Raw genomic sequence first — 11993 nt, forward strand, 5'->3', positions numbered from 1 at the left:
CCAAGTTTTGTTATACTTGAAAATTCGTATTGTGCCAATGGAAATTTGTCTTGTTCCAATTTTATATTCTTGGTTTTGGGAGAGATTCTATTCCAAAAATTGATATCACTGATATTAAGAGTTTCTACATTCGACTGAACCGATTACATATCTTATTTTCCATGTGCGTCCAAAAATTCAACGTCTAACTCCATTTCAACTTCCTCACATTAAATATTAATCATTAATTGCTTTCTACAGAACCTTATTTTATCTCGACTCTTTCTCATATTATTATTTTTTTTTTAATTTCCAGGTTGTGGTCAGACTTTGCAAGAAAACACTGCAGCTTTCACTTCACCTTCTTATCCAATTCACCTGAACCCACCAGGAGTTGACCAGCAACGCTGCGAGTGGCGGATTACTGCAACTCATGGGGAAAGAATTGTGCTGAATGTTACTGATTTGGATGTATTCAAATCTGATAATTGCAGAACTGATTATTTGGAAATACGAGACGGGTAAGTAAATAATAGTAAAGGACATTTGTGGTAAGAATCATCAATAATAAGTTGGCCCTGCATTGTAAAGTTTCGGAATTAATAGATTCAATTTTACTTTAAAATAGTATAAATAAGATATTTCATTTGCTTCTTTCGAGATAATAATGATGATCATTTTACTCCCAAAACGTGTTCTACTTACTCTAGATTCCACATACAAACACGTTTATCAATTAATATTGAGATTTTGATTGAGATTTTCCTTTTATTCAGTTACTATTACAAGTCACCACCTTTGGGAAGATTTTGTGGGAGTGGAAGAATTACAGATGCAGTTGTGTCAACTGGAAGCAGAATGCTGGTGACTTATGTAACATCACAAAAACAGAATGGACATCGAGGATTCAGTGCCAGTTATGAAGGTAAAATATTCATAAAATAAAAATTTTAAACTCTTGCAAAAAAATTGATGGATTTATATTTCTATTATCTTTATCCAGCTTTATGTGGTGGAGAACTAGACCTAGATGCCGGTGGTCATTTGGAATCTCCAAATTACCCAGAAGATTATCAGCCAAGTAAGGAATGCGTTTGGAGACTTACAGTTCCTGAAGACTATCAAGTAAGTAGTAATTTTAGGAAAAATTAATTTTCTCCCAATTTTTGATCCAATATTAATTATATTGATGTGATTTTCAGGTTGCTCTCAAATTCCAGTCATTTGAAGTAGAAAATCATGACAATTGTGTATACGATTATGTAGAAGTTCGTGATGGACATGCTTTGGATAGTAGACTTATTGGAGTTTTTTGTGGGTATCGTGTACCACCAGATATTAGGTAAATAATGAAAAGAAATATATCACTGCTGAAAGATTTATATAGAATAAAACATATTAGAATATCATAAATTAATCACCACAATTAACAAATATCTTATTAAATTCAGAAGAAGAAACATAGACAAATGATCTAAATTTTAACATTTTACTCATTATTATGGAGAAACCATGACAAATGTTTGGTTTTTAGTTGCTTGATAGTAAATTATTTGATTTATAAAAATTAGTAGTGGTAAAAATAACTGTTTGATAATAATGTGATAAGTAGTTATAGGTATATTTTGTAAAAAGAGTTGACTTAGTAAATTTTGAAACTTCTACGGTAGAAGTGTTTCGACATTTTTCATTAATATAAACAACTTAATTGGAATTATATAAGATGTGAGTCGGATTAAATAATAAAATTTTCAATTACTTTCAGGTCAACTTCTAATAAACTGTTGGTGAAATTCGTTTCGGACAGTTCAGTACAAAAAGCAGGATTTTCAGCTATTTTCATGAAGGAGTACGATGAATGTGAACAGGTAAATAAAATCAAAAAGTTTTACTTCAAAAAAATATGATTGAAATTATTTCAATAAACTAATCAATATTAATTTTAAATAAATTTACTAAATTTTTTTTCTAGGTCGACCATGGCTGTCAACATGAATGTATAAATACTTTAGGATCATATGAATGTTCCTGCAATATTGGCTTTGAATTGCATTCTGATGGTAAAACTTGTGAAGGTAATTATAAAATTATTTAAAAAAAATCTGAGTTGGAATATAATATTTGAGTTCATATTTTCATCAAATTTAGAATAATTACTAAGGTTTGAAAATAAAATATTTAGAAGAAATATATTAATAGATCTGTAAAACAAACTAATATAATTCAATAACACCAAATAAAGAACTTGATTATTATATTAAAAAATTGCTTATAATTGATTTAACTATTTAAGAGCTTGTAGAATATACTACTCGTTATATGACAAATTTGTTTTTAATATTTTTTTTTATAAATTGGGGAACTTTCCATCAAAAATCAAGTTTATTTTATGAGGATTTATTTTATTATAAATGTTATAAATGCTCCAACAAATATTTCATTAAAATCATTTTAATGAATGTGTATGAATTTTAAATGCAAAGTGCGTTCGTAATGAATTTCTTGCGTTGAATTTCTTCGGATTAATTATATTTTTTTTATAATTAAATTAGAGGCTGTTACTGTGCAATTGACCCATATAATGTTTTTAATTAATCAGACCTTCTTTGAGAGCGTTAAATTAGTATCAAGGAAAATTAAAATTGCGAAGTAAAAATATAAATAAGAATATATATATATATATATATATATATATATATATATATACATATTAACAATCTTTTATAATTGCAATTGCAATTTCGCAAAATAAACTCTACATATTTAATAATTTTTTTTAGAACAATTTAGAGTTGATACAATTAGATTTAAAAGATAAGAAAATGAGTTAAGAAGTTAATTAAGAAAAAATTACTTAGAGTTCCAAGATAATAATAATTAATGAAGGTTTAGAATTAATACAATTAGATTTAAAAAGGCTAATAAGATGAGTATGTTTTAAAAAATAACACAATTAATACTCGAGAATTCGAGAGTAATTTTATATTTTCAACAGAACCACGATGGAAAATATGACACTTTGATTCACTTTAATAAGTATGTCACGTTAATATGTAAATTTAAATGTGTTATACCTAAATTTAAAAAGATTCATATTTTAAGCACATAAATTGTGTCGGTTTTTGTCCACAAAATTAATGGAACAAAATTTTTTAATAGTGTATTAGACAACTCACATACAGATTATCGAAATTCTCAATGCACATAAAATACATTCATGATAATAATTAGTATCAAATTAAATATTATTATTTATTTCAGATGCTTGTGGCGGAATTTTCGATTCGGCAAATGGCACCATAACGTCACCATCTTTCCCTGAAATGTATCCATCGAGCAAAAGTTGTGCCTGGGAAATTTTAGCACCACCTCAATATAGGATTACCTTGAATTTCACGCATTTTGATTTGGAAGGAAATAATGTATACCAGCAGGTAAATAATAAAAAAAATAACATATAATATTACATTTATTGCCCATTTATACTAATAAACTTTGTAAAAAAAAATATTACTGGGAGGAACAACTAGAAGTAAGTTCCTGAGTAAAATAATCAGCTTACCATTAGTATGCATTGCAGCCAACGATTTGTATTCATTGATATAGTTAAACGAATTTAGAATAGTTTTTTTAAATATATATTTTATCCCAATTTTCTTTCGTTTTTATCTTGATCCAAATTTTTGATCACCTTCTACCATTTTGACTTAACCCATTGGCTTTTCTACAAATCACTGGCACACTGGCCTGAGGTTCAAATTTATTTTATTTTATAAACAAGATTTTTCAAATTACGTAAATTTTCCAAAAAAAAATATCGCAGAATTGCTTTAAATTCCATTTGTCCATGTGAGAAATTTTGTCGATTTTTTCCCGTAGTTTACTGAGCTCTTTGACTTCCAGTTCTACTTAACGTATATATATTTCCACAAACAGTTTATGTAAGAATTTCTTTCAAAAAATTTTCTCTCCAATTTCATTTCTCATTACAAAATAAATACATCTTCAACTAATAAGCAGTATATAAATTGGACATATGATTATTATTTTGCCTCAATCGATTTTATATTTTCTATATCTAAACCAGATGAAAATGTCTAGTAGGAAAGATCATACAAATAAAGTTAATGGGAAAGTTTCCAAGTGGTCTTTCATTAAAGTTCCAGTTATATTTTTATTTATTTTTTACCAGGAATGCGAATACGACAGTTTGACTGTACATAGCAAAATGGGTGAAGACATCTACAAAAAACATGGAATTTTCTGCGGATCTCGGATGCCTCCAATGGTGACATCAGAAAAAAATGCAATGAGAATCGAATTCACATCTGACAATAGTGTGCAGAAATCAGGATTTGCTGCTGTCTTCTTCACAGGTAAGATAATAAATGACTAAATACATTTTACCTTGAGTTTTTATTATATTAAATTTTTTTTAATTAGATAAAGATGAGTGTGCGACCAACAATGGAGGATGTCAGCACGAATGTAGAAATACAGTAGGATCTTATGTTTGCTCCTGTCATAATGGATTTACTCTTCATGATAATAGACATGATTGCAAAGAAGGAGGTTGTAAATATGAAATTACTGCACCAACAGGCAACATTTATAGGTGAGGAAAAAATATGGAAACCAATGTAATTGATATTTGTCTACCAGGCAGTAAAAGAAAAAAATGTAATGCAACAATTATTATTTGATCTGGCGAAAGCAATCGTTTTGACTAATTCCGTGCAATTGATTATTATATTTTGAACAAATTATAACAATATTTTCGATTTCAGTCCAAATTATCCAGACTTGTACCCAGCTCGAAAAGATTGTGTATGGCATTTCACAACTACACCAGGACATCGTATCAGATTGCTGTTCAATCGATTCGAATTGGAACCTCATCAGGTAACACTAATTCATTTCTTCAGACTTATTTTATGAATTTTTAACCATTTGGATAATAAAGTTATTGACCACCCATAATTTTGTTATCCTAAAGACAAAATTCAAGTACTCGTCTACTCGATCTAGAATAATAAAGAGTAATAGAGTCTAACTATTTGTTTTTTTTTTACAAATTTGATTATTTCTAGGAATGTGCATACGATCACGTCGCCATCTATGATGGTCCAGGACCTGATAGTACAACCTTAGGAAGATTTTGTGGATCCAAATTACCACATGCTGTGTTAGCAAATTCAAACCAAATGTACATGGTGTTTAAATCGGATCAGTCTGTTCAAAGGGTTGGATTCTCTGCTACGCATTCTACAGGTAATTATTTTATTTAGACTAGTAGTAAGTGGCATTTTGCCTTGAAGCAAGTTGCATGAACTTGTGTAAATAATCGACTTAATCGGTAAGAAATCAATATAATTATTAATTTATAACTACTATACAGCGAGTTGCTGTAGAGCATTATAATGTAAGGAACTGTCAAAGAAAACTATTCAATTTTGAACAAAAGAAGTTATTACACATTATTGAAAATCAAACACGTTCCAAATGCATACAGTAAGTATTTTGTAAAAGCGCGGCCGAATATTTCAAATTTAAATCAATTTTTATAATTAAACCACTTTTCGTAGAACTATAATATTTTAGTACGTTCATAAAGATCAAGTACTCCATCCCCATACAAAGATTCATTAAAATCGTCAATATATTCTTTTTAATAACCAACAATTTTTTGCAAAACTAATGAGCACGACAGAGCACGATTTCCCAGTAATATATTTCAACTTTGCAAAATCGATTCATATTTTTGGCTATAACGCGGACGAGAAATTTTACGATTTTCTGATAATTTGAAAAAACGGCTCAGCCGATCGTATCATAAAACTAACCAACGCAAGTTCTTTTAAAGTTTCATCGAATAGTTTTTAAATTTTTGATATTGCAAAATTGATAAACGCTAGTCCTCATCGAGATACATCGAATGGCTTTTAAATTTCTTAAATCGGTCCAGCCGTTTTTGAGAAAACGGCGATCCACGGCAAAAAATCTGTTCACACACACACATACACACACACATATACACACACACAAACACAAACACACACATACTTTATCCAAATTTGGTCTCATTCGATTCAGAATTACTTGAAACGTCGAAAAAAACTTAAAATTAGCAGAACGCATTCTTTGGCAAAAACAAACTTCTCTCAAAATTAATTTCAAAAACAGTTGACTTCAAAATTTGAATGCTATAGCATTCATGTCATTTTTATTACAATAAAAATGAATGAACTTTTTCCAAATTTGGTCTCAATCGATTCAGTATGACTTGAAACGTCGAGAAAACAAAATTAGCAAATCGATTTTTTTGCAGAAAACAAACTTCTCTCAAATTTAAATACAAAATAGTTGGCTTCAAAACTGAATGCTATAGCATTCATGTCATTCTTTATTAAAATAAAATTGAATGAACTTTTTTCAAATTTGGTCTCAATCGATTAAGAATCACTTGAAACAAAATTTGCGAATAGAATTTTTTGATGAAAACATAAACTTCTCCTTCGGGAAGTTAAAAAAATTTAAAATTTGTTGTAAGTCTTTAATATTTTAGTATGTTCTAGAAGACCATGATATATATCGTCAATAAAGTTTCCTAAATATCGTCAAAAAAATTCAACAGTTAAATACAAGAAAAAGGGCAGCCCCACCTTCCCCAAAAACTAATCATTGCAATTCCCAATCTTTCAAACAGTTTTTGAATTTTTAAAATCGGTTCAATATTATGCTTAAAACGTGGACGAAAATTTTTACATTTTTCTGCTAATTACAAAAAAAACGGCTTTTTTCGCTTCTAAAAATTAATAATAAAAAAATTATATTTCCAGCTTGCGGCGGCCATTTACAAGTGACATCTGAAGTAAAACATCTTTACTCTCACGCCAAATACGGTGACCACGACTACGCAAATAGAGCAGATTGCGAATGGACTCTAGAAGCACCTATCGGCAAAAGTGTGCAACTAAATTTCCTACGTTTCGATTTGGAAGACGAACGCCAATGTGCTTATGACTTTGTTGAAGTCTTTAATGGATTGGACGATAATGCTGCATCATCATTTGGAAAATTCTGCGGCAAAACGGTAAGCGATGATAAATGAAAGTTTAACACAATATAAGCGGGGCGGGTAAAAATACCCGTTGGAATGTTCAAATAACTTCAAATTTTCATTTCATATTTTCCTATTTTTTTTTTTTTACAGACTCCATCAGAAATAATTTCAGGAAACGAAGCCCTCCTAATTCGTTTCCATACAGACGACACAATGGTTCTCAAAGGTTTCTCAGCATCCTACGTTGCAGTTGAACCGGTCGGTGGAATTTTCACCGACGAATATGCAACATCAAGAAGTTACAATGAAAATATCAACGTTAACAACAATCATCATACAATCAATATTGAAGAACCAGATGATACATCTGAATCTGAAGACGAGGATGAAGATGAAACTAACGAAGATTTAGATGGATTAGACTCAAAGTGGCCCCCTATTTCGTTACCTTTGATGGATCATAGAAAGGACTTGAGGAAAAATAGTGCTGGTATTCATAAGTAGATAGGTAGAAATAGTATGGTATAATTTTAATATATTAAGAAATGATTTAGACAGGTTTCTAGATCGCAAACACAGGTGCTTTGCCGAAACAACCATTTTAATTGCTTCCGCTCTCTATAGAGGGCACCACGAAAATTAACTCCTAGGTTTGATTCCAAGATAAGCAAATATATAACATAGCAAAAATAAAATTAATTAATTTGAATAAATGAAATGAGAATATAAATATTCATATTGTAATTAGAGAATCAGTTTTTTGGAAAAGGCGATGAATTTAGGTACATAGGCCCTCTGTCGAGTGCGGAAAACACTAAATCAGGGTAAAAGCACATTTCCTCTGTGTTTCCAACCCCCAAAGCCCAACAATTTTTATTTCAATAGAAAACTTGTAATTCTATTAGGCATAATAAATAAAAAAATTATATTAATTGTATAGGGCCATATCTCACAGTCATTTAGTTAGGTCATCCACAATTTTTTTATCACCATAAAATTTTATCAAGCCATATTGAGTATAAATTTATATACATATAATATTAATCTTAGTAGAAAATAATATAGTTATAAATAAACGTTATAAGTAATTTAATTTAAATTAATTTTTACAAAATTATGTACACCAATAATAATAGAGAAGCTAATTCTCCTAATAAAAATGTTATGTCGTGGGTCTATGTTCATATGAGTTGATAGAATCAAACTGTTAAAAAGCTATGTATCAGGCGTTTTACACATAAAACCTAACTTCAACCATGTGTTATCAATGGGGCTTCAGCAAGTTGCACTTATGACTACCAATTTTTTACTACCAATTCATACGAAGATAGACCCGTAAAAGTTTATTTTATCGCAGAATTGGCCTCTCATTGTCAGTTTCTAACATCAAGTGCAATTATTGCAAAATACTTTGAATATTTGTTAAAGAAAAATTATTTTTTAAACAAAAATTTCAAATTTGTATCGTCATCATTGTTTTCACTATCAGTTTTGAACGTTTTCCAAAAGCTGATTAGTTGATTAGCAAAAAGTGCAGTAAATTGCATTTTTATTTAATTATTGAATTGTTAATTTTCCAAAAAAACAGTAAAGGCTAACTATAAGGTTTTTTTTGGAATTGATATAAGGTCCACCAAATAACTTTTTTTGTTGAAAATGCTTTACAAACTACTGAATATTTTTTCGATTTTTTCCTTACGTTTTATTTGAGAGTAAAATCCTGTAATAGTAAAAATAAAAAAAGGAAACGTTAGTCATACCCTTTATAAATTTTAGCAATAAGTTAATTAGACATTAGTTGGATTATTTTGGATAATTGTTATTTTTTAAACGTGAGTAAGGTGATGAAAATTTCTGTTATTTAATAAAAATTGGCTTCGACAAGAGTCTAAAAACTTGTGCCACAAATTCATTAAATAACCACAATTATATACAATTATTATCAAAAAAATGTTTGAACCTTGTTACATATTTTACCACAATTACGAATTTAAATGTTTGTTTAAACAAATATTTAATTTTGTGACTCATAATTTTTATTATTTTGTTAGTTTTGTTTTATTTTTATTAGTGTGTGATTTTATAAACAATTAATAAACAAACGAAATGAATGTATGTATAGAAAAGTATAAATAATCTTTTATCATTTTAAACGTTTTTAGATGTACAGTAATAACCGATATCATAACAAATCTCCTAGTTAGTAATATAATTGTAATATAAATTTTTATAATTTAATAATATGTGCCAAATATGTTTTAAATGTATATTTTAGTCTATTTTTAATTATTTATAGTTTATTATAATTTTGAAGTATTTTTATAGGTATATATATACGTATTGTGATCTATTCCAGTGCACGTTTTTGTGTAATCATTAGTTTTTACATTTATATAAATATAATATTATTATGATCATTTAATAAAATATAATTACCAAGTAATAAATGATTTTTACTGTTCTGTGTAAAATTTAAAAAATAGCACGAATGGTAATTTTGGATAAGTGCAAATTGAAATTAAGATTTAGTTTGGTTATTATTTGGGTTTGAGAAGTTGTTTCAGAAATAAATATTGGATAAGCGTAAAAAATATCTTGCTGTATAAATATATAAAATAAATACGACAATTAACACTATTTTTAAACAACTAAAACTACTTTCAATATAAAATGAGTTAGGAATCTGATGTATCAAATTAATTGCTCAGATTGTGATTCAGTATATATTGGTAAAACTAAACAAAATTTAATAAAACGCTTTCAACGTTTATTCCAAATTTTCCAAAAAATAATTTCAAAAATTCTAGAACACAAATTGATTATTTTAACCCAACTGTCCTTGTTTTAGAGGAAAAATAATTATTTATAACTAAAAGTACTTTCAATAACGAACCCCTTAGGAATCTGATCTATAAAATTAATTGCTTAAATTGTGCTTAAGTGTATATCGGTAAAATTAGTCAAAATTTTACACAACGTTTTTAAGAACAATTTTAAATATCCTAGAACACACATATACTATTTTATAACCCAACTGTGCTTTATTTTGAAGAAAAAAATTATTATTTATAACTAAAAGTACTTTCAATGTCGAACGCCTTAAGAATCTGATATGTAAAATTAATTGCTTAGATTGTGATTTAGTGTATATTGGTACAATTAGCCAAAATTCAACAAAACGTCTTCAAAAACAGTTCAAAAATTCTTAAATTTTGCAAAAAAAAAATTCAAAAGGAGTTTGAAACGACAACAAAGCAATAAACAAACGCAATGACATCTTATATTGTTGTGAAATAAATATTTAATCAATTTAACAAAAATATCCGGTGACCAAAAAATTAGAATCGAAAGTATTGTTATTTTAGAAAAATATTCAAATTGACCATGATAAAATTTTGCGTGAAAAATATTGATAACTTCTTTCATTATAATATAGAATATGATCATAAATATTATAGATCTTATCTTAAGTTAATTATACATTAAAACATAATTTCAGACAAAATTATGTAATTGATCGATGTCGCCCGATACGAAAGTAATTTTTAAACAGATCTTGATATAAAAATATTACGTATATATACATACAAGGCTATTACAGGTGATCGATTATAATAAAACAGAATCATTTTTGCTATGTGAACTATATCATAACTAATGCAAATGCAAATTTTGTCAGGGAGATTGAAAACAAGGAAGGAACTTCCCGTAGGGTAAGTTACAAAAATCGCAAAAAATATCGAAAATAAAAATTCATGTATGCCATGCCGATTAGTTTTTAGCAAAGGTAGGTCCAGCCATTTCGGAGCAAAAGTGAAAAAGTCAGTTTTTGAGAAAACGCAGTGTCCCATTGGAATGATTTAATAAAAAATTGATTACAATTTTGGTAAGGCCATGTCAGGGTTTTCGAAGATCTAGGAAAATAGTTTCAAAAATGTCATTTGTCAGTCAAAAAACTGATCACTGGAAGTATACAATATTTACCAAACTTCACAATTTTTCCATTAACTACCTTCCTGATCCAATATTTGTCAGTGGTGACCTTGTATGATTTACCTGTAAAAGCCCTCCGTGTGTGTTTACGGTCAGGGATGAATTTGTCCCCGACAAGATAGACACCACGATACAAATCGATTTATCATTACCACGAATTCAACCGTCCAAGTAATTTGTAATAGAAATAAATTTATCGAAATAATAATAAATTATAGTAGCATGAGATTAAGAGAGAAAATTGGAGGAAGAAACAGAACAAATGTGCTTTACCCTGTTTTAGTGTTTTGTGCACTCAACAGATGGAATAATGTGCTCGAATTCATTACACTTTTAGCAACTGATTTTTCTTTTTATTATACACGTACTTTGAACCTTGAATATTTTTTTCATTATTTTGTAAAAACTTATTTGTTATTTCTGTTGTATTTTTCTGATTTTCAAAATAAATAAATAAATAAAATATATTTGTAATTTAGTTGAAAATAGATTTTATACGCGTATATTTCATTCTCATCAAATCAAACAGCTTTTCTTATTAATACTTCTAGAATCGTCTCTCATTTATTAATGTGTTCAATGTTCGACACTGTTTTTAATGATTTAATGATTCTTTATCTTTTCTATATTGTATATTAGAATAAATCTTATCTAGAATTAAACCTAATGGTGAATTTACGTGCTACAGTTGGTGGCGCCCCTAGGAAGTGCGGAAACAATTAAAAATGAGGTTTTTTTCTATTATTATTTTTTAACGTGTATTTCATACAAAAGTAAAAAAATATATATAAGAGTCCGTCTAATACTTTAATGTATTTTTTTCGTATTATTAATACTTTTAGGACCTCCTTTCATTTATTAATGTGTCCAATGTTCGATAATGATATTTCTAGTAAATATGTGAGCATTAACATGTACATGCGTACATTCATATTAGTGGATGATGGCATGTATGAAA

At 28.3% G+C, this 11993-nt stretch overlaps 1 protein-coding gene across 1 annotated transcript in view; it reads left to right on the forward strand.

Annotated features, from left to right (window-relative positions):
* Positions 1–7546, forward strand: part of LOC113386619 (tolloid-like protein 1) — a 35198-nt gene extending 27652 nt beyond the window's left edge. The window contains exons 9-21 of the mRNA XM_026624387.1: positions 296–500; positions 756–904; positions 983–1104; positions 1182–1321; positions 1745–1847; positions 1952–2054; positions 3241–3413; positions 4172–4355; positions 4423–4594; positions 4767–4881; positions 5070–5250; positions 6819–7072; positions 7193–7546. Of these exons, the coding sequence (XP_026480172.1) occupies positions 296–500; positions 756–904; positions 983–1104; positions 1182–1321; positions 1745–1847; positions 1952–2054; positions 3241–3413; positions 4172–4355; positions 4423–4594; positions 4767–4881; positions 5070–5250; positions 6819–7072; positions 7193–7546 (2255 nt within the window). The remainder of the gene's footprint in view (positions 1–295; positions 501–755; positions 905–982; positions 1105–1181; positions 1322–1744; positions 1848–1951; positions 2055–3240; positions 3414–4171; positions 4356–4422; positions 4595–4766; positions 4882–5069; positions 5251–6818; positions 7073–7192) is intronic.
* Positions 7547–11993: the final 4447 nt, after the last annotated feature.

Source organism: Ctenocephalides felis, unplaced genomic scaffold, assembly GCF_003426905.1.
Source record: "Ctenocephalides felis isolate EL2017-DRISC unplaced genomic scaffold, ASM342690v1 CF-g0.4_SCAFFOLD_03571, whole genome shotgun sequence".
In the NCBI taxonomy this organism is placed as follows: domain Eukaryota; kingdom Metazoa; phylum Arthropoda; class Insecta; order Siphonaptera; family Pulicidae; genus Ctenocephalides; species Ctenocephalides felis.